Here is a 20,784-nt window from a genome sequence, read left to right on the forward strand (position 1 = left end):
CGGTGAGTGAGGGGGGGACTGAGAGTCGGTGAGTGAGGAGAGGGATTGAGAGTCGGTGAGTGAGGGGGGACTGAGCGTCGGGGAGTGAGGGGGGACTGAGAGTCGGGGAGTGAGGGGGGACTGAGAGTCGGTGAGTGAGGGGGGGACTGAGAGTCGGTGAGTGAGGAGAGGGATTGAGAGTCGGTGAGTGAGAGGGGACTGAGCGTCGGGGAGTGAGGGGGGACTGAGAGTCGGGGAGTGAGGGGGGACTGAGAGTCGGGGAGTGAGGGGGGACTGAGAGTCGGGGAGTGAGGGGGGACTGAGAGTCGGGGAGTGAGGGGGGACTGAGAGTCGGGGAGTGAGGGGGGACTGAGAGTCGGGGAGTGAGGGGGGACTGAGAGTCGGGGAGGGAGGGACTGAGTCGGTGAGTGAGGGGGGGGGACTGAGAGTCTGTGAGTGAGGGGAGGGACTGAGAGTCTGTGAGTGAGCGACTGAGAGTCGGTGAGTGAGGGGGACACTGGGTCGGTGAGTGAGGGGGACACACAGTCGGGGAGGGAGGTACTGAGAGTCGCTGAGTGAGTGGGGGGACTGAGTGTCGCTGAGTGACGGGAGGGACTGTGAGTCGGTGAGTGAGGGGGGGGACTGAGAGTCGGTGAGTGAGGGGGGGACTGAGTGTCGGTGAGTGAGGGGGGGGGACTGAGTGTCGGTGAGTGAGGGGGGGGATTGAGAGTCGATGAGTGAGGGGGGACTGGGAGTCGGTGAGTGAGAGGGGATTGAGCGTCGGTGAGTGAGTGGGGACTGAGAATCGGTGAGTGAGGGGGGACTGAGAGTCGGGGAGTGAGGGGAGACAGAGTCGGGGAGTGAGGGGAGACAGAGTCGGGGAGTGAGGGGGGACTGAGAGTCGGGGAGTGAGGGGGGACTGAGAGTCGGTGACTGAGGGGGGACTGAGAGTCGGTGACTGAGGGGGGACTGAGAGTCGGTGAGTGAGGGGGGACTGAGAGTCGCTGAGTGAGGGGGGTCAGAGTCGGTGAGTGAGGGGGGGACTGAGAGTCGGTGAGTGAGGGGGGGACTGAGAGTCGGTGAGTGAGGGGGGGACTGAGTCGGTGAGTGAGGGGGGGACTGAGTCGGTGAGTGAGGGGGGACTGAGTGTCGGTGAGTGAGGGGGGGGACTGAGAGTCGGTGAGTGAGGGGGGGGACTGAGAGTCGGTGAGTGAGGGGGGGGACTGAGAGTCGGTGAGTGAGGGGGGGACTGAGTCGGTGAGTGAGGGGGGGACTGAGAGTCGGTGAGTGAGGGGGGACTGAGAGTCGGTGAGTGAGGGAGGGGTTGAGAGTCGGTGAGTGAGGGGGGGACTGAGGGACGGGGGACTGAGAGTCGGGGAGGGAGGGACTGAGAGTCGGTGAGTGAGGAGGTGATTGAGAGTCTGTGAGTGAGGAGGGGACTGAGTCGGTGAGTGAGTGGGTGGACTGAGTGTCGGTGAGTGAGGGGAGGGACTGTGAATCGGTGAGTGAGGGGGGACTGAGAGTCAGTAAGTGAGGGGGGACTGCGAGTCGGTGAGTGAGGGGGGGGACTGAGAGTCGGTGAGTGAGGGGGGGGACTGAGAGTCGGTGAGTGAGGGGGGACTGAGAGTCGGTGAGTGAGGGGGGACGGAGCGTCGGTGAGTGAGGGGGGACTGAGAGTCGGTGAGTGAGGGGGGACAGAGTCGGGGAGGGAGGGTCTGAGTCGGTGAGTGATGGGAGGGACTGAGTCGGTGAGTGAGGGGGGACTGAGAGTCGGTGAGTGAGGGGGGACTGAGAGTCGGTGAGTGAGGGGAGGGACTGAGTGTCGGTGAGTGAGTGGTGGACTGAGTGTCGGTGAGTGAGGGGGGGGACTGAGTGTCGGTGAGTGAGGGGGGGGACTGAGTGTCGGTGAGTGAGGGGGGGACTGAGTGTCGGTGAGTGAGGGGGACTGAGTGTCGGTGAGTGAGGAGGGTCTCAGAGTCGGTGAGTGAGGGGGGGGGACTGAGAGTCGGTGAGTGAAGGGGGACTGAGAGTCGGGGAGGGAGGGACTGAGTCGGTGAGTGAGGGGAGGGACTGAGAGTCGGTGAGTGAGCGACTGAGAGTCGGTGAGTGAGGGGGGGGACTGAGATTTGGTGAGTCAGGACGGACTGAGAGTCGGTGATTGAGCCACTGAGAGTCGGTGAGTGAGAGGGGGGGACTGAGAGTCGGTGAGTGAGGGGGGACTGAGAGTCGGGATGGGAGGGACTGAGAGTCGGTGAGTGAGGGGGGGGGGACTGAGAGTCGGTGAGTGAGGGGGGGGGACTTAGAGTCGGTGAAGGGGGTGATGCCTGGGATTCTCTATCTCCGGTTTCCTGTACTGATTCCTCTTCCTTTTTCTCTCAGTTGCCCCCATCATGTCCTTTACCCGTCTGGGTGATTCTAACCGGCTGTCCTGTGTCGTCACCGGCTTTTACCCTCAAGCCATCGAGGTGAATCTGTGCAGAGACGGAGTGGTGATTAATGAGATCCTGTCCAGTGGGATCTTACCCAATCACGACAGGACCTACCAGATCCGGAAATGGGTGGAGTTTGATCCGGAGGACCAGGCCGAGTATTCCTGTCGGGTGGAACACAGCGGACTGAATGAGGCACTGATGGTGATTTATGGTAAGACCATTTCTCACTGTTAGAGAGACACGGCCTCAGATCAGGATGACACGAGGTGTTAAATCCTCAGTTTCTTTACCCGTCAGTCTGGCCTCAATAAAAGTCGAGATGTATTTGCAGGTACAGCATTAGTTATTTTATTAGACTTGCAAGTCTTTCTCAGTTCACAGCAGTAAAGATCACCTCTCTGCTCTCTGTACCTCCGGAATCAAGTGAGGCTATCAGACAAAGAACTCTGTACTGATACATTCAAATGGCATCAAGTTTCACATACTCGACGCCCATAGGTCATCCTATGTCCCTCCTGACCTGTTTGATCTATTCTGCTTGGCTCACTTCCAATCCCTTCCTCTGGCCCCTATTACTCAGCATCACTCTGGTGGACACACCTCTTCCTGCTTTTCCATGCGGTCTGAAATCGTTTGTCTGTGAACTAACCAGAATTAAACTGGCCTATCTTCTACATTACATTAACTAATATCTCTAAAGTAACTATTTTATATCACATTCGTCAGAGGGAAGGTCAGTGCTGAGCTGTGATGAGATTCAGACAGACAGTGACAGAGACCCAGTACAGCCAATCATCGCACAGGACAGAACACAACCAATCATCAGGCAGAACACTAGAAGGTGGTCTTGCATGATAACACACAGGAGGCATCAACACTCTGCCTCTTTCCACTGGTGACAACTGTAGTGACAATAAGGGTGTATATATCAGTTAGCACCTTCTACACATGGCTCAGAGCTAGTCTGGTCTAGTTAGTTATAGTAAGCACGCTTAGATTAGTAGAGTTTCAAACCCACAGCGGACTGTGTACACTGCTTAACAAGTTCAATAAAGCGTATTGAACCAACATCACAGTTTGGAGTCTACTTTCAAGTACAACTGCATCCAGTTGCAGTCCGTGTTACCCCAGGGTGATTAACACGACAAGCTGTTCACCAGGACAGCTGTTGCCCAGGATACTGAGTGCAAATAAATTTTAAACTCCAATGCATAATATCCAAAACACCACCATTGGAAGACAGTAATTTTGTGTCCTGGGATTTACCGTGCAACATTCCCCATTGTGTCCTGGTGTATCCTGGGATATTACAGTATGAGAGGGCGCAGTGTGTCCTGGGATATTACAGGAGGGACAGGCCTGGTGTATCCTGGGATATTGTAGGAGGAACAAGACCCGGTGTATCCTGGGATATTATAGGAGGAACACGGTCCTGTATATTTCGGAAGTTGACTTCAAACAGCTTAAAATCAGCTGTCAGAAAAATAATGGAATCTCTTCTACCAGGGGCAGGTTTAACACATAGGGCTAAACAGCTGGCTTGTAATGCACAACAAACAGCAGCGCGGGTTCAATTCCTGTACCGGCCTCCCCGAACAGGCTCCGGAATGTGGTGACTGGGGCTTTTCACAGTAGCTTCATTGAAGCCTACTTGTGACATGAAGTGATGATTATTATTCAGGGAATTCTTGAAAATCTAGAAATCGATTAATATAATCATGAATAGTCAGCTTGGATTCTGAAATATTAAATGTTGCTTTACCTCAATAAGTGGATTTTTTTGAGGATGTAACAGAGGGAGTGGACAATGGTGATATAGTAGATGTAATTTAATATGGTTGGGCAGCACGGTACCACAAGTGGCTAGCACTGTGGCTTCACAGCGGCAGGGTCCCAGGTTCGATTCCCCGCTGGACCACTGTCTGTGCAGAGTCTACACGTTCTCACCGTGTCTGCGTGGGTTTCCTCCGGGTACTCCGGTTTCCTCCCACAGTCCAAAGACGTGCAGGTTCGGTGGATTGGCCATGCTAAATTGGCCTTAGTGACCAAAAAGGTAAGGAGGGGTTATTGGGCTCCTGGGACAGGGTGGAAGTGAGGGCTGAAGCGGGTCGGTGCAGACTCGATGGGCCGAATGGCCTCCTTCTGCACTATATGTTCTATGATTTTTCAAATGTAATAGATAAGGTGACTCATGATAGATTAATGGTTGTCAAGATAATGTGGAGTGAGGGGACAAATGGCAGAATGATTTGAAGACAAAAAGCAGAGAGTGAGAGTGAAGGATCATTATTCAGAGTGACAGAAGGTGGGAAGTGGTGATCCACAAGGATCAGTGCTGGGATCACCACTGTTCACAATTTCCATTCAATGATGTGGACATGAGAATCCGATACACTATTTCTCAATTTGCAGAGGACAACAAATTGGGTGGGAATAGTCGATACTGAGCACGATTGCAGCAAATGAATAAACATTATAATCTTGTAGAATGGGCAAATAATTGGTGAATGAAGTTCAGCACAGATAAACGTGGGAGAGTTTTCATTAAGGATGAACAGGGAGATCACATCTTACTTGGAAGGAGTAAGTCCGGATGGGATCGGGGACAAAGAGATCTCGGTGTACAAGTACACCAGTCAGTAAACATAGAGCAACAGCTTCGAGAAGGCCATAATAAAGCAAAGAGAAAACCAGGCTTCATTTATCAAAAAATAGAATTGTAAATTAGGTAGTGTAGCGCACAAAGACTCACGAGAGACGAATAGAGATGAAGTCGATGAGGCTTTATTAAGCGTGACTTGTTCCCCGCAGTTCAGTAGAAGACTGGCCTGCGGGGGAGAACTCCTGGTTCTTATACTTCAGGGCGGAGCTAGAGGTCAACAGCCAACCAGGACCCGGGATCTGTCAGCCAATGACATCACGGCTTCACAGTCCCACATGACCCCTAATGCATACTACCACATTCACCCTTTGTTAAAAATGAACCCGGCGGGGTGGTGCTTCGTATGGTGGTAAGGGTTTACAAGGCTGGTCCTGGGAGGAAAACCTTTGCATGTCATCACAGTATGTACAGAGGTTTTTTTGTTTTGAACTATTTACAGTAAAAGGGGGAAAAGAAAGAGTTCTCGTTAAAGTCCACAACATTGTAGTGTTACATCGATGCCACGAGTCGGTCGGGCGGTCTGGTCGTCCTCGTCGATCGCCTCGGCCCCGGTGGTGGTGCTTGTTCCAGTGTTGTCGTCTCCGGGAGCCTTACGGTTTCTGCATCAGCTTCACTTCTGGTCGGACCTGGGAGGAGGACCGATCCTCCCGGGAAGGGGGCGCTCGCGGGGTGCGCCGGTGGCAGGGTGGGGGTGATTGGTGTCGGGGGGGGTGTGCGTGTTGCCGGCGGGTGCCAGATCTCGCAGGGAGAGCGTGTCCTGTCGGCCGTCGGGGTACTCCACGTAAGCGTACTGCGGGTTCGCGTGGAGGAGGCGAACCCTCTCGACCAACGGGTCCGACTTGTGCGCCCGCACATGTTTTCGGAGCAAGATGGGCTCTTCCTGGGGAAGACGAGGAGGCGCTCATGAGGCGTTTGGTTAGTGCTAGTACACAGTAGCGACCGGATGGAGTGGAGAGCGTCCGGGAGGACCTCCTACCACCGTGAAACTGGGAGGTCCCTGGACCGTAGGGCCAGTAGGACGGTCTTCCAGACCGTGCCGTTCTCCCCCTCTACTTGCCCGTTGCCCCGGGGGTTGTAGCTGGTCGTCCTGCTCGAGGCTATACCGTTGCTGAGCAGGAACTGGCGCAGCTCGTCACTCATGAAGGAGGACCCCCTGTCGCTGTGGACGTATGCGATGCAACCGAATAGTGTGAATATGGTGTTAAGGGCTTTGATGACTGTGGCCAGGGCAGGGGATGGCGAAGGGGAAACTGGAGTATTCGTCCACCACGTTCAGGAAGTATGTGTTGCGGTCGGTGGAGGAGAGGGGCCCTTTGAAATCCATACTAAGGCGTTCAAAGGGACGGGAAGCCTTGATCAGGTGCGCACCATCCGGCCTGAAAAAATGCGGTTTGCACTCTGCGCAGATGTGGCAGTTCCTTGTGACTGTACGGACTTCCTCCACAGAGTAGGGGAGGTTGCGGGACTTTATAAAGTGGTAGAACCGAGTGACCCCCGGGTGGCAGAGGTCCTCGTGGAGGGTTTGGAGGCGGTTAATTTGTGCGTTGGCACATGTGCCGCGGGATAGGGCATCGGACGGCTCGTTCAGCTTTCCGGGACGGTACAGGATCTCATAGTTGAAGGTGGAGAGCTCGATCCTCCACCTTAAGATCTTGTCGTTTTTAATTTTGCCCCGCTGTGCATTATCGAACATGAAGGCTACCGAGCGTTGGTCCGTGAGGAGAGTGAATCTCCTGCCGGCCAGGTAATGCCTCCAATGTCGCACAGCTTCCACTATGGCTTGGGCTTCCTTTTCCACTGAGGAGTGGCGGATTTCTGAAGCGTGGAGGGTTCGGGTGAAAAAGGCCACGGGCCTGCCCGCTTGGTTAAGGGTGGCCGCTAGAGCTACATCGGAGGCGTCGCTCTCGACCTAGAAGGGGAGGGACTCGTCGATGGCGCGCATCGTGGCCTTTGCGATATCCGCTTTGATGCGGCTGAAGGCCTGGCACGCCTCTGTCGACAGAGGGAAGGTCGTGGTCTGTATTAGGGGGCGGGCCTTGTCTGCGTACTGGGGGACCCACTGGGCGTAATATGAAAAGAACCCCAGGCAGCGTTTTAGGGCTTTTGAGCAGTGCGGGAGGGGAAATTCCATGAGGGGGCGCATGCGTTCGGGGTCGGGGCCTATTATCCCATTGCGCACTACATATCCCAAGATGGCTAGCCGGTTTGTGCTAAAAACGCACTTGTCCTCGTTGTATGTGACGTTCAAGGCTTTAGCGGTCTGGAGGAATTTTTGGAGGTTGGCGTTGTGGTCCTGCTGATCGTGGCCGCAGATGGTTACGTTGTCGAGGTACGGGAACGTGGCCCGTAACCCGTGTTGATCAACCATTCGGTCCATCTCTCGTTGGAAGACCGAGACCCCGTTTGTGACACCAAATGGGACCCTTAGGAAGTGGTATAATCGCCCGTCTGCCTCGAAGGCTGTGTACTTGCGGTCACTTGGGCGGATGGGGAGCTGATGGTAGGCGGACTTGAGGTCCACGGTGGAGAAGACCTTATATTGGGCAATCCGATTGACCATGTCGGATATGCGGGGGAGAGGGTACGCATCTAGTTGTGTGTACCTGTTGATGGTCTGGCTATAGTCTATGACCATCCTTTGCTTCTCCCCTGTCTTTACTACTACCACCTGTGCTCTCCAGGGACTGTTGCTGGCCTGGATTATGCCTTCCTTCATTAGCCGCTGGACTTCGGACCGAATGAATGTCCGGTCCTGGGCGCTGTACCGTCTGCTCCCAGTGGCGACGGGTTTGCAATCCGGGGTGAGGTTTGCAAACAAGGATGGGGGCTCAACCTTGAGGGTTGCGAGGCCGCAGATAGTGAGTGGGGGTATTGGGCCGCCGAATTGAAACGTTAGGCTCTGCAGGTTGCACTGGAAATCTAATCCCAGTAATGTTGGCGCGCAGAGTTGGGGAAGGACGTAGAGCCTGTAGTTTTTAAACTCCCTCCCTTGCACCGTTAGGGTCACTATGCAGAAGCCTTTAATCTGTACGGAGTGGGATCCTGCAGCTAGGGGAATCTTTTGCGCACTGGGACGGATGGTCAAAAAACAGCGTCTTACCGTGTCGGGGTGGATGAAGCTTTCCGTGCTCCCGGAGTCGACCAGGCATGGTGTCTCGTGCCCGTTTATCAGCACCGTTGTTGTCGTCGTCTGGAGCGTCCGGGGCCGTGCTTGGTCCAGCGTCATTGAGGCCAGACGTGATCGTAGTGCTTGAGCGTCTTCCTCGAACCCAGTGGAGCCGTCGACACTGGGGTCCGTTGTTGCCGTCCAAGATGGCGGTGGGGGTGGACAAAATGGCCGCCCCATGCATCGCACATGGCTGGGGGGTCACAAGATGGTGGCGGGGGTGGACAAAATGGCCGTCCCCATGCGTTGTACAGGTCTGGGGGGTCCCAAGATGGCGGCGCCCCTCCTCCCCTCGTGGTGGCCTGGACCCAAAATGGCGGCGCCTGCGGGTCGCACGTGGGGCGCTGGGGGGGTTGGGGAGCGTCAGAAACGCGCAGGTCACCTTGTTCTCTGGGGACAGCGGTGGCCGGGACCCAAACTGGTTGCGCCTGCGGGTCGTACATGGGGCGCTGGACAGCGGTGGCCGGGACCCAAACTGGTTGCGCCTGTGGGTCGTACATGGGGCGCTGGGGGGGTTGGGGAGCGTTAGAAGCGCGCAGGACTCCTTGTTCGCCGGGGACAGCGGCGACCTCCCGGGACCGGCACGCAGCCGCGAAATGGCCCTTTTTCCCGCAGCTCTTACAAATCGCTGCGCGGGCCGGGCAGCGCTGCCGGGGGTGTTTCGCCTGGCCGCAGAAATAGCAGCGGGCTCCCCCGGGACGACTTGGCGTCTGAACCGTGCAAGCCTGTGGGGTGGGGGGGGGGGGGGTGGGGTTTGTCGCGACGGGGGTCCACGGAGCCCAAGGGGCTGCCGCGCGGTCGGGGCCGTCGGCGCGGGCGTTTCGCGCGGCCACATCTAGTGAGGCTGCAAGGGCCCGTGCCTCTGAGAGTCCTAGCGACTCTTTTTCTAAAAGTCTTTGGCGGATTTGGGAAGAGTTCATACCAGCCACAAAAGCATCACGCATTAACATGTCCGTGTGTTCCATCGCGTTTACCGGCGGGTAGCTGCAGGCCCGTCCCAAAATTAGTAGCGCGGCGTAGAAATCATCTATCGATTCTCCGGGACTTTGCCGTCTCGTTGCGAGTTGGTAGCGTGCGTAGATCTGGTTCACTGGGCGAACATAGATGCTCTTTAGTGCTGCGAACGCCGTCTGGAAATCCTCTGCGTCTTCGATGAGAGGGAAGATTTCCGGGCTTACCCTCGAGTGCAGGACCTGTAGTTTCTGACCAGAGACTAAAGTTGATGAGGCTTTATTAAGCGTGACTTGTTCCCCGCAGTTCAATAGCAGACTGGCCTGCGGGGGAGAACTCCTGGTTATTATACTCCGCCTTCAGGGCGGAGCTAGAGGTCAACAGCCAACCAGGACCCGGGATCTGTCAGCCAATGACATCACGGCTTCACAGTCCCACATGACCCCGAATGCATACTACCACAGGTAGGTTAGGCTAAACCTTTATCAAACCTTGGTTAAACCACATTTGAATACCGTGTGCAGTTCCAGTCACCATTTTTACAAGGAGAGACTGTAGAAAAGTTTTCCAGCGATGATACCAGAAATGAGTGTGTGTACGTATCAGGGAAGGGTTGACAGGCTGGGTCTCTGTTCTCAGGAAAACAGAGGCTGGGGTTGGTCAGATTGAGGACTTTAAAATCCAGATGCTCACATTTTCTCTCTCCCTGATTCACTCTGTCTCTCTGATTTTCTTTCCCTAACAGGGCCAAAGCCTCACTCCCAGGTTCCTGTTACCATCGGGATTGTGCTCGGGATCCTGCTGCTGCTCATCACTCTCATTGTGGCTGTCGTCATCTACAACAAGAAAGGTAGGAATTGGAGGGAAAACAGCAGCTCCGCACTGGGTGTTGGAGGGATCCTGATGGAATATTCCAGTGTGAGGCTGGCTTAGTTTGTGGGTCTCTGGTTGGTGTGGGGGAGCACACAGTGGGTGAAAGAGCCCCAGGGTTGGGACAGGGAGAGAAAGGGGTTCATGGTAAAGGGAGAGAGTCGGAAAAGTCAGTCTCAGATTGGACGAGGAGTTCAGGTTATCAGTGAGGATCCCTGATCAGTACGGGAGCGAGGGTCTCTGGTCAAGTCGGGAGTGAGGGTCTCTGGTCAGTATGGGAGTGAGGATCTTGGGTCAGTACGGGAGTGAGGGTCTCTGGTCAGTACGGGAGTGAGGGTCTCTGGTCAGTACGGGAGTGAGGGTCTCTGGTCAGTACGGGAGTGAGGGTCTCTGGTCAGTACGGGAGTGAGGGTCTCTGGTCAGTACGGGAGTGAGGGTCTCTGGTCAGTACGGGAGTGAGGGTCTCTGGTCAGTACGGGAGTGAGGGTCTCTGGTCAGTACAGGAGTGAGGGTCTCTGGTCAGTACGGGAGTGAGGGTCTCTGGTCAGTACGGGAGTGAGGGTCTCTGGTCAGTACGGGAGTGAGGGTCTCTGGTCAGTACGGGAGTGAGGGTCTCTGGTCAGTACGGGAGTGAGGGTCTCTGGTCAGTACGGGAGTGAGGGTCTCTGGTCAGTACGGGAGTGAGGGTCTCTGGTCAGTACGGGAGTGAGGGTCTCTGGTCAGTAGGGGAGCGAGCGTCTCTGGTCAGTACGGGAGCGAGGGTCTCTGGTCAGTACGGGAGCGAGGGTCTCTGGTCAGTACGGGAGCGAGGGTCTCTGGTCAGTACGGGAGCGAGGGTCTCTGGTCAGTACGGGAGCGAGGGTCTCTGGTCAGTACGGGAGCGAGGGTCTCTGGTCAGTACGGGAGCGAGGGTCTCTGGTCAGTATGGGAGTGACGGTGTCTGGTCAGGCTGCAGTGTGGGGCTGGGGTCAGGGAGGTGGGGGAAGTCAAGGCGGGGGTGAGATAAAGGTCGGGAGGGGGAGTATGGGATTGGGGGGTTGACGGGTAATGTGGGACCGGGGGATGATGGGAAGTGTGGACTGGGGGGAGCGAGGAGTGTGGGGCTGGGACGGGCATGGGGGAGTGCCAGGTTGGGGTCACGAGGTGGGGGAGAGTGTGACCCCTGGGGTCAAGGGTGTGTGGGGAGTGCAGGACTGGGGCCCAGATGGGGGACAGGAAGCTGGGTCCCAGGGAGGGGGAGCAGGATGTGAGAGTGTGGGGCAAGAGTTTCAGAGGGGTGTAGTGTGAAGCTTTGGTATCGGTGGAGGGAAGGGGCTGGGTTCATGGGGGAAGGATGGGGCTTGGGACAAGGAGGGGGTGGGGGCACGGCATGAGCGTCTCAACATTCTGTGAGAGGGGCTGAGGTGAGGGAGAGTCCATTGGTCCATTACATTCAGAGTTCCAGCCACTCTGATTTTCTTTCAATCTCTCGTCACTCACTGAACATTCCTGTTTTACAGGGAGGGGGAAGAGCGCCTACAATCCTACAAACAGTAAGCTGATCATTTAAACACCCTCTGGACCTGTGTGAATTATTCTTCATTCTGTGTCTGATACTCTCTAATAATTGCTGTGTGTGTCACCATCTGAATATGTGTGGTTTCTATTGCCCTGTTGTGTCTCTGTCTATCTTTGTCTCTCTCATTCTCTGTCTCTTTCTCTCTGCTCTTCTATCTGATGCACTATCTCTGCCTCTAATAATGAACAGTTTTTTTTAATGCCTCTCCTTCCTTTAACAGCTTCTGATAAAGGGGATTCTTCATCCAGCTCCTCCGCAAATCACTAAGGTATGAGCAGCGTTGAACACAATTGGGATTGGATCATTCTAACGGGGATATTCCCGCTGGTGTTAACTGTATAATCTGGTGGGTGGAATGTGAGCTCCGTGTCTGTCTCCCTGTGTATAGTCATTAAAGACAAACCCATCCAATTCAGCACTGAGCTTTGTGACTGGTCTTCTGGAAATGGTTGGTCCTCTACGGTCTGAGGATGGAGATTTTGTGGATGTTGAGACATCCAGAAACATCTCACCTCCTCAAAGCTGTTCGGATTCCTTTAGGAAGTCTGAATTTCCAGAGTTTCCCCTCAGTTGGTCAGTGTCAGTCCTCCAGGATTTAGCAATAGTCACATTGTGTCATGGGTCTGATTTTTGCTCTTGTTTCTCAACCTGAATTGTGGTGATCCTCAGGTGCAAGGTGGATCTGATGGGGTTTTGCTGGTGTTTGGGGGTCTGCTGGGATTTGCTGGTGTTTGGGGGTCTGCTGGGGTTTGGGGGTCTGCTGGAGTTTGACAGCTGATTTGAGGATTGGAAATTGAATGTTAGAAATTTACAACACAGAATGAGGCCATTCAGCCCATCATGTCCATGCAGATTAATGAAGAGCTCCCAGCCCAATCTCACCTTCATGTCCTCGGTCTGCAGCCCTGCAGATCACAGCTCCTCAAGTCGACATCCAAGAATTTATTAAATGTGGCGGGAGTTTCTGCCTCTCCCAACCTTCAGGCAGAGAGTTCCAGGTCCCTCCCACCCCCTGAGTGAAAAAAGTTTCCTAATCTCTCCTCTGTTGCTTCTATCGGTTACTTTAAATCTGTGTCTCCTGGTTTTTGGACCCCTCTACCAAGGTAAATGGGTCCAGTGGAATTCTCCGGCAGCGCACCCCTGGCCACGGGGTTTCCTGACGGCGTTGGCCAACATGGCCATTGGCTGGTCAGCGGCCGGAATGGAGGATCTCGCTGCCAGCGAGGGCACACCCTGCAGGAAAACGCATCAGGTGGCAGAGAATCCCACCCGTCATCCTTATTTACCGTGGCTTCTCATAATTATATAAATTAAAAGCTCTTACCTTTACAGGAGCAGCCCTTTGGATTTCGGCGGCAGCGGTGCGCAGGGACCTTCTTGGAGGTGAGTAGTGAGTTTAAAAACCTTACCTTTACAGGAGCAGCCCTTTGGATTTCGGCGGCAGCGGTGCGCAGGGGCCTTCTTGGAGGTGAGTAGTGAGTTTAAAAACCTTACCTTTACAGGAGCAGCCCTTTGGATTTCGGCGGGAACCGGAAGTTCGACCTCTGGCAAGTCTCCCCCCCCCCCCCAATAAATTCTGGTGGAGAGGAAACCCGAGACACTACACGTGTAGTGTCTCCCACCCACCCTCCTCCTCTAACCTAATAATAAGACCCATTGGTGTAAGGTAAGTGCCATATTATATTATTATATTATTAGCATTGTGCAGGTCAAGGATTGGAGGTGGAGGAGCAGTCTCTGTCAGCGAGAGAACCTGAGAACATCTCAGAATGTAAGCAAGTGATTTTTACTTTTATACCTTTTTTTCAAATTGTGTGTGTCGGGGGGGAAACTGAAGTGACATCACAGAAAAGCTGTGACCTGAGTGGCTAGTTGGGATTCTAACCTAAATTTTTTTGAGTATTTGGGAACTAATTAAACATAATAACTTAATTATAATTTAGAGGATATCTAAGCCAGAGATCGGAGAATATTATAGTTAGCTATCGCATTTCTATTAGAAATCTAGTGCTAGGAAACAGATAGTTGACAGTAACTTTGTAATTTAAAAAAAAAAAAGTATTTATATAAAAAAAAAAGACAAATTTTAATTTTAATTAATTGACGCAATGTCAGTTAGAGGGGTGCTGTGCTCTGACTGTGAGATGTGGCAGGTCCGGGAGGCTTCCAGCGTCCCGGATGGCTTCATCTGCAGAAAGTGCACCCAACTGCAGCTCCTCACAGACCGCATGGTTCGGTTGGAGCAGCAATTGGATGCACTTAGGAGCATGCAGGTGGCGGAAAGCGTCATAGATCGCAGTTATGTAAGTGTGGTCACACCCAAGGTGCAGGCAGAGAAATGGGTGACCACCAGAAAGGGCAGGCAGTCAGTGCAGGAATCCCCTGTGGTTGTCCCCCTCTTGAACAGATATACCCCTTTGGATACTGTCGGGGGGGATAGCCTATCAGGGGAAAACAGCAGCAGCCAGAGCAGTGGCACCACAGCTGGCTCTGATGTTCAGAAGGGAGGGTCAAAGCGCAGAAGAGTAATAGTTATAGGGGACTCTATAGTCAGGGGAACAGATAGGCGCTTCTGTGGACGTGAAAGAGACTCCAGGATGGTATGTTGCCTCCCTGGTGCCAGGGTCCAGGATGTCTCCGAACGGGTAGAGGGAATCCTGAAGGGGGAGGGCAAACAGGTAGAGGTCGTTGTACATATTGGTACTAACGACATAGGCAGGAAGGGGCATGAGGTCCTGCAGCAGGAGTTCAGGGAGCTAGGCAGAAAGTTAAAAGACAGGACCTCGAGGGTTGTAATCTCGGGATTACTCCCTGTGCCACGTGCCAGTGAGGCTAGAAATAGGAAGATAGAGCAGACAAACACGTGGCTAAACAGCTGGTGTAGGAGGGAGGGTTTCTGTTATCTGGACCACTGGGAGCTCTTCCGGGGCAGGTGTGACCTGTATAAGATGGACGGGTTGCATCTAAACCGGAGAGGCATAAATATCCTGGCCGCGAGATTTGCTAGTGTCACACGGGAGGGTTTAAACTAGTATGGCAGGGGGGTGGGCACGGGAGCATTAGGTCAGAAGGTGAGAGGGTTGAGGGAGAACTAGGGAATAGGGACAGTGTGGCTCTGAGGCAGAGCAGACGGGGAGGAGTTGCTGAACACAGCGGGTCTGGTGGCCTGAAGTGCATATGTTTTAATGCAAGGAGCATTACGGGTAAGGCAGATGAACTTAGAGCTTGGATTACTACTTGGAACTATGATGTTGTTGCCATTACAGAGACCTGGTTGAGGGAAGGGCAGGATTGGCAGCTAAACGTTCCAGGATTTAGATGTTTCAGGCGGGATAGAGGGGGATGTAAAAGGGGAGGCGGAGTTGCGCTACTTGTTCAGGAGAGTATCACAGCTATACAGCGAGAGGACACCTCAGAGGGCAGTGAGGCTATATGGGTAGAGATCAGGAATAAGAAGGGTGCAGTCACAATGTTGGGGGTATACTACAGGCCTCCCAACAGCCAGCGGGAGATAGAGGAGCAGATAGGTAGACAGATTTTGGAAAAGAGTAAAAACAACAGGGTTGTGGTGATGGGAGACTTCAACTTCCCCAATATTGACTGGGACTCACTTAGTGCCAGGGGCTTAGACGGGGCAGAGTTTGTAAGGAGCATCCAGGAGGGCTTCTTAAAACAATATGTAAACAGTCCAACTAGGGAAGAGGCGGTACTGGACCTGGTATTGGGGAATGAGCCCGGCCAGGTGGTAGATGTTTCAGTAGGGGAGCATTTCGGTAACAGTGACCACAATTCAGTAAGTTTTAAAGTACTGGTGGACAAGGATAAGAGTGGTCCGAGGATGAATGTGCTAAATTGGGGGAAGGCTAATTATAACAATATTAGGCGGGAACTGAAGAACATAGATTGGGGGCGGATGTTTGAGGGCAAATCAACATCTGACATGTGGGAGGCTTTCAAGTGTCAGTTGATAGGAATACAGGACAGGCATGTTCCTGTGAGGAAGAAAGATAAATACGGCAATTTTCGGGAACCTTGGATGACGAGTGATATTGTAGGCCTCGTCAAAAAGAAAAAGGAGGCATTTGTCAGGGCTAAAAGGCTGGGAACAGACGAAGCCTGTGTGGCATATAAGGAAAGTAGGAAGGAACTTAAGCAGGGAGTCAGGAGGGCTAGAAGGGGTCATGAAAAGTCATTGGCAAATAGGGTTAATGAAAATCCCAAGGCTTTTTACACTTACATAAAAAGCAAGAGGGTAGCCAGGGAAAGGGTTGGCCCACTGAAGGATAGGCAAGGGAATCTATGTGTGGAGCCAGAGGAAATGGGCGAGGTACTAAATGAATACTTTGAATCAGTATTCACCAAAGAGAAGGAATTGGTAGATGTTGAGTCTGGAGAAGGGGGTGTAGATAGCCTGGGTCACATTGTGATCCAAAAAGACGAGGTGTTGGGTGTCTTAAAAAATATTAAGGTAGATAAGTCCCCAGGGCCGGATGGGATCTACCCCAGAATACTGAAGGAGGCTGGAGAGGAAATTGCTGAGGCCTTGACAGAAATCTTTGGATCCTCGCTGTCTTCAGGGGATGTCCCGGAGGACTGGAGAATAGCCAATGTTGTTCCTCTGTTTAAGAAGGGTGGCAGGGATAATCCCGGGAACTACAGGCCGGTGAGCCTTACTTCAGTGGTAGGGAAATTACTGGAGAGAATTCTTCGAGACAGGATCTACTCCCATTTGGAAGCAAATGGACGTATTAGTGAGAGGCAGCACGGTTTTGTGAAGGGGAGGTCGTGTCTCACTAACTTGATAGAGTTTTTCGAGGAGGTCACTAAGATGATTGATGCAGGTAGGGCAGTAGATGTTGTCTATATGGACTTCAGTAAGGCCTTTGACAAGGTCCCTCATGGTAGACTAGTACAAAAGGTGAAGTCACACGGGATCAGGGGTGAACTGGCAAGGTGGATACAGAACTGGCTAGGCCATAGAAGGCAGAGGGTAGCAATGGAGGGATGCTTTTCTAATTGGAGGGCTGTGACCAGTGGTGTTCCACAGGGATCAGTGCTGGGACCTTTGCTCTTTGTAGTATATATAAATGATTTGGAGGAAAATGTAACTGGTCTGATTAGTAAGTTTGCAGACGACACAAAGGTTGGTGGAATTGCGGATAGCGATGAGGACTGTCTGAGGATACAGCAGGATTTAGATTGTCTGGAGACTTGGGCGGAGAGATGGCAGATGGAGTTTAACCTGGACAAATGTGAGGTAATGCATTTTGGAAGGGCTAATGCAGGTAGGGAATATACAGTGAATGGTAGAACCCTCAAGAGTATTGAAAGTCAAAGAGATCTAGGAGTACAGGTCCACAGATCACTGAAAGGGGCTACACAGGTGGAGAAGGTAGTCAAGAAGGCATACGGCATGCTTGCCTTCATTGGCCGGGGCATTGAGTATAAGAATTGGCAAGTCATGTTGCAGCTGTATAGAACCTTAGTTAGGCCACACTTGGAGTATAGTGTTCAATTCTGGTCGCCACACTACCAGAAGGATGTGGAGGCTTTAGAGAGGGTGCAGAAGAGATTTACCAGAATGTTGCCTGGTATGGAGGGCATAAGCTATGAGGAGCGATTGAATAAACTCGGTTTGTTCTCACTGGAACGAAGGAGGTTGAGGGGCGACCTGATAGAGGTATACAAAATTATGAGGGGCATAGACAGTGGATAGTCAGAGGCTTTTCCCCAGGGTAGAGGGGTCAATTACTAGGGGGCATAGGTTTAAGGTGAGAGGGGCAAAGTTTAGAGTAGATGTACGAGGCAATTTTTTTACGCAGAGGGTAGTGGGTGCCTGGAACTCACTACCGGAGGAGGTAGTGGAGGCAGGTACGATAGGGACATTTAAGGGGCATCTTGACAAATATATGAATAGGATGGGAATAGAAGGATACGGACCCAGGAAGTGTAGAAGATTGTAGCTTAGTCGGGCAGTATGGTCGGCACGGGCTTGGAGGGCCGAAGGGCCTGTCCTGTGCTGTACATTTCTTTGTTCTTTGTTCTTTGTTATATAAACCCCAATTATAGCTCCCTTCACCCTCCCCTATTCTAAAGAATCCTATTCCAGCCTCTCCGGTCTTTCCTCCCAGTGAACATTCTCCAGTCCTGTCCACATTAAACAATCTCCTCTGCATTCTCTCCAGTACAATCACATCTTTTCTGTAACGTGCTGACAGACTGTTTGCAGTGTTCCAGCTGTAGTCTATCTGGTGTTGTTCACAGTTCCAGCAAAGCCACTGCTCTAATCCTCAGATAATAATGTTATTCACCTTCTTAACCACATTATGGCCCTGTCCTCACAGCTTTCCCCATTCTTGGACACACACTCTGAGGTTTCTCTCTTCCTCCACATTACTCCCGATCCTCCCATTTACTGGCGATTTCCTTTGTTTTGTTGCACCGCCCAGAATCCATGATCTTGCGTTTCTCCAGGTTGACTTCCACTTTCCTTCCCAACTGACCACCACAGCACAGCACAGAACAGGCCCTTCGGCCCTCGATGCAATGCTCGGCACAACATCGAGAGCCGAAGGGCCTGTTCTGTGCTGCACTGTTCTATGTTCTATCTTCCTGCAGTCTGAAGGTTTCATCCTCGCTGTCAACCACTGAGATAATATTTGTACATCTTCAAACTTATCATTTCCCCCTGCATTTGAATCTAAATCATCACAAAATGCAAGGGAGTGAGGGCCGAGCTCTGTGGAACCCTGACTGGTAACAGGCTTCCAGTCACAAACCCTTTTAACCCTTTGCTGCCTGAGGCAATTTTCGATCCGATTTGACACTTGGATGGTCCCAAGTGGTTTTACATTTCTGAGCAGCCTGCAAGGTGGGACCTTCTCTGAATCTATCTTCTCTAAAATGTTGAAATTTACATTGACCATGTCCACCACACAGCCCTCATTAATCCTCTTCAAAAAATAGTTTGATCCGGAACAAATCCATGCTAACTTGCCTTGATTCTAACTGAAAATTAATTCCAATAATAATTCCACCACTGAGGTTAAACTCCACCTATCTCAGACTATCTCTTTGTCCCTTTTCAATCCTCTTATAACTTTGGCAGCCCTTCGATCCTCTTCCACCACTCCTGTGAAAGTCGCCATCGTCCCAGAGGACCGTGGCTGGTCTTCTCTTTGAACGAGAGAGAGAGAGAGCTGACTGGTGGAGATTTAACCTGAGGATCACCACACTTCAGGTTGAGAAGGCATGAATAACCTCCGCCGGTACGGGAATTGAACCCACGCTGTGGGTGTCAGTCCGCATCACAAGCCAGCCAGCCAGCCAACTGAGCTAACGAACCCTCAGTGTAACCAACGCAGAATGATTCTGATGGTCAAAGCCTCTTGAAATTACCACTCCTTATTGCTTTTAACCTGCTGATTTATCAATTTTAAAGTTGTCAATTCCTTTAATATGATTGTTTCTTACAATGTTTATCTGATCCAGTATTTCACATTCTTCTTCCTTAACTGTGCTGTCATCAGTGTTCCATGTTTTCCAAAGAAAATAAAGTATTACATTTCATAAATGCAATGTATTTAACAACCTAACCACATTATCCGCCCTCTCACACAGACTATCTTATTGGTCTCCAATAGGCCCTACTCCTTTCTTTTCCTTTTGTCTTTATTTACTTATTCAACATCCCGGGAGGCTCCTTGATTTTACTTGCTAGCATTTTTTTCTTTCCCTCTTTACTTTCCTACTTTCCCTTTTAATCTCACTCCCACACACTCTGTACTCTTCCAGGTTTCTGCATTATTAGGTATCTGGGGTCTGATGGATTTTGCTGCTGGTATTTGTGGGGTGTCAGCTGGATCTGATGGATTTTGTTGGGGGTGTTCCAGGCCTGCTGGGTTTGCCTCACTCTATAGTGATGTTTTTTTTTCTCTTCCCCAGTGACCTCCAGTGTTCCGGTTTGTAATCCAGGGACACCAGTCGCCGAGATCAGCGGCAGGAGAGGATGAGAGAGTCTGGGAAGATGCAATTTCAGCGAGCAAGTGATCAAATTGCACATATGTATCTGCGGAAATGGATCTGTAGTGATGGCATCAGAGATTTCTCTGATGAAATTTCTGTTCTGACCCAACTTGTTTATCCTGTACAGACTCTTAAATCCATCTCACTCACGGCTGATTCACTAATTGGGAGCCACACATTGTGGACACGTCCACCTACAGGGAAAATGCCCAGCTTTTGAAAAAACCTATTCCAAATGCGGTAAACAGAATCATTTCGCTCTGCAGTGCCATTCAGCGACTAAACGTCCTCAATTTAAGTAATCAATTTCATTCAACAAAAATATGTGTAAAAATATTAATACGAATAAAAGTATATCAAAAATGGTGAAACCTGATACTGTTACAGATACTGTCTTGAAGATACATTTTTTTGTTAGCATTGTTGAACAGAATCAGACAATTATGAAGTGCAATTCTTCTCCACAGATATTGCATCCCATAAAATCCATCAACTTGGAAGATGAATGGAATATTCCATTACAAGTTAATGGATCCGAGATTGTGTTCAAACTTGACACTGGTGCAAATGCTAATTTAATTAACAACTTTGATTTATCCAAGCTACGTAGGCTTCCAAAGATTCAACGCCCTGACCGCCAGTTGTGTGACTACAATGGCAACATGATTACTTCCTTGGCTTCATGTAATATCTTGGTAGGAAACAAAGACACAGGGATGCCTTTGCTATTTGAAATTGTTGATGCTAGACGTTCATCACTATTAGGTGTTCAAGCAAGTCGAGACTTAAACCTTGTGAAATGAATTCACAGCACCGACAAATGTCCTGCCCCTGTGCAAGAAGACATTGAGGACATACTAGCAAGGTTCCCCGATGTATTCCAAGGTATGGGTACTCTTCCTTTTATGTATAACATTCAACATTCAAGGAAGATATGCGTGGAAAGTTTTTTACGCAGAGGGTGGTGGGTGCCTGGAACTCTTTGCCAGCGGAGGTGGTAGAGGCGGGCATGATATTGATGCACGATCAATGACCACTAAAGTGAGGTTGTAGTCCAACTGAAGGCTTTAATAAGCTAGATGTTTCCCCCAGCAGCTCAGGTACAGAAAGAAGGCTGCTGGGGCGGCACGGGCTGTTGTAC

General features: G+C 51.6%; 1 protein-coding gene across 2 annotated transcripts in view; it reads left to right on the forward strand.

Moving 5' to 3' along the window:
• Nucleotides 1–20,019, forward strand: part of LOC140390257 (class I histocompatibility antigen, F10 alpha chain-like) — a 175,934-nt gene extending 155,915 nt beyond the window's left edge. Inside the window, exons 4-9 of one of the 2 annotated variants that reach the window (XR_011934600.1) lie at nucleotides 2,359–2,622; nucleotides 9,936–10,040; nucleotides 11,560–11,592; nucleotides 11,839–11,886; nucleotides 12,951–13,001; nucleotides 19,563–20,019. Coding sequence is in view for 1 of the 2 variants with exons in the window: in XM_072475262.1 (XP_072331363.1) it covers nucleotides 2,359–2,622; nucleotides 9,936–10,040; nucleotides 11,560–11,592; nucleotides 11,839–11,885 (449 nt within the window). In the remaining variant the exon portion in view is untranslated. The remainder of the gene's footprint in view (nucleotides 1–2,358; nucleotides 2,623–9,935; nucleotides 10,041–11,559; nucleotides 11,593–11,838; nucleotides 11,887–12,950; nucleotides 13,002–19,562) is intronic. The other variant, XM_072475262.1, reaches the window with a different exon arrangement.
• Nucleotides 20,020–20,784: the final 765 nt, after the last annotated feature.

Source organism: Scyliorhinus torazame, chromosome 14 (assembly GCF_047496885.1).
Source record: "Scyliorhinus torazame isolate Kashiwa2021f chromosome 14, sScyTor2.1, whole genome shotgun sequence".
NCBI classification, from domain to species: domain Eukaryota; kingdom Metazoa; phylum Chordata; class Chondrichthyes; order Carcharhiniformes; family Scyliorhinidae; genus Scyliorhinus; species Scyliorhinus torazame.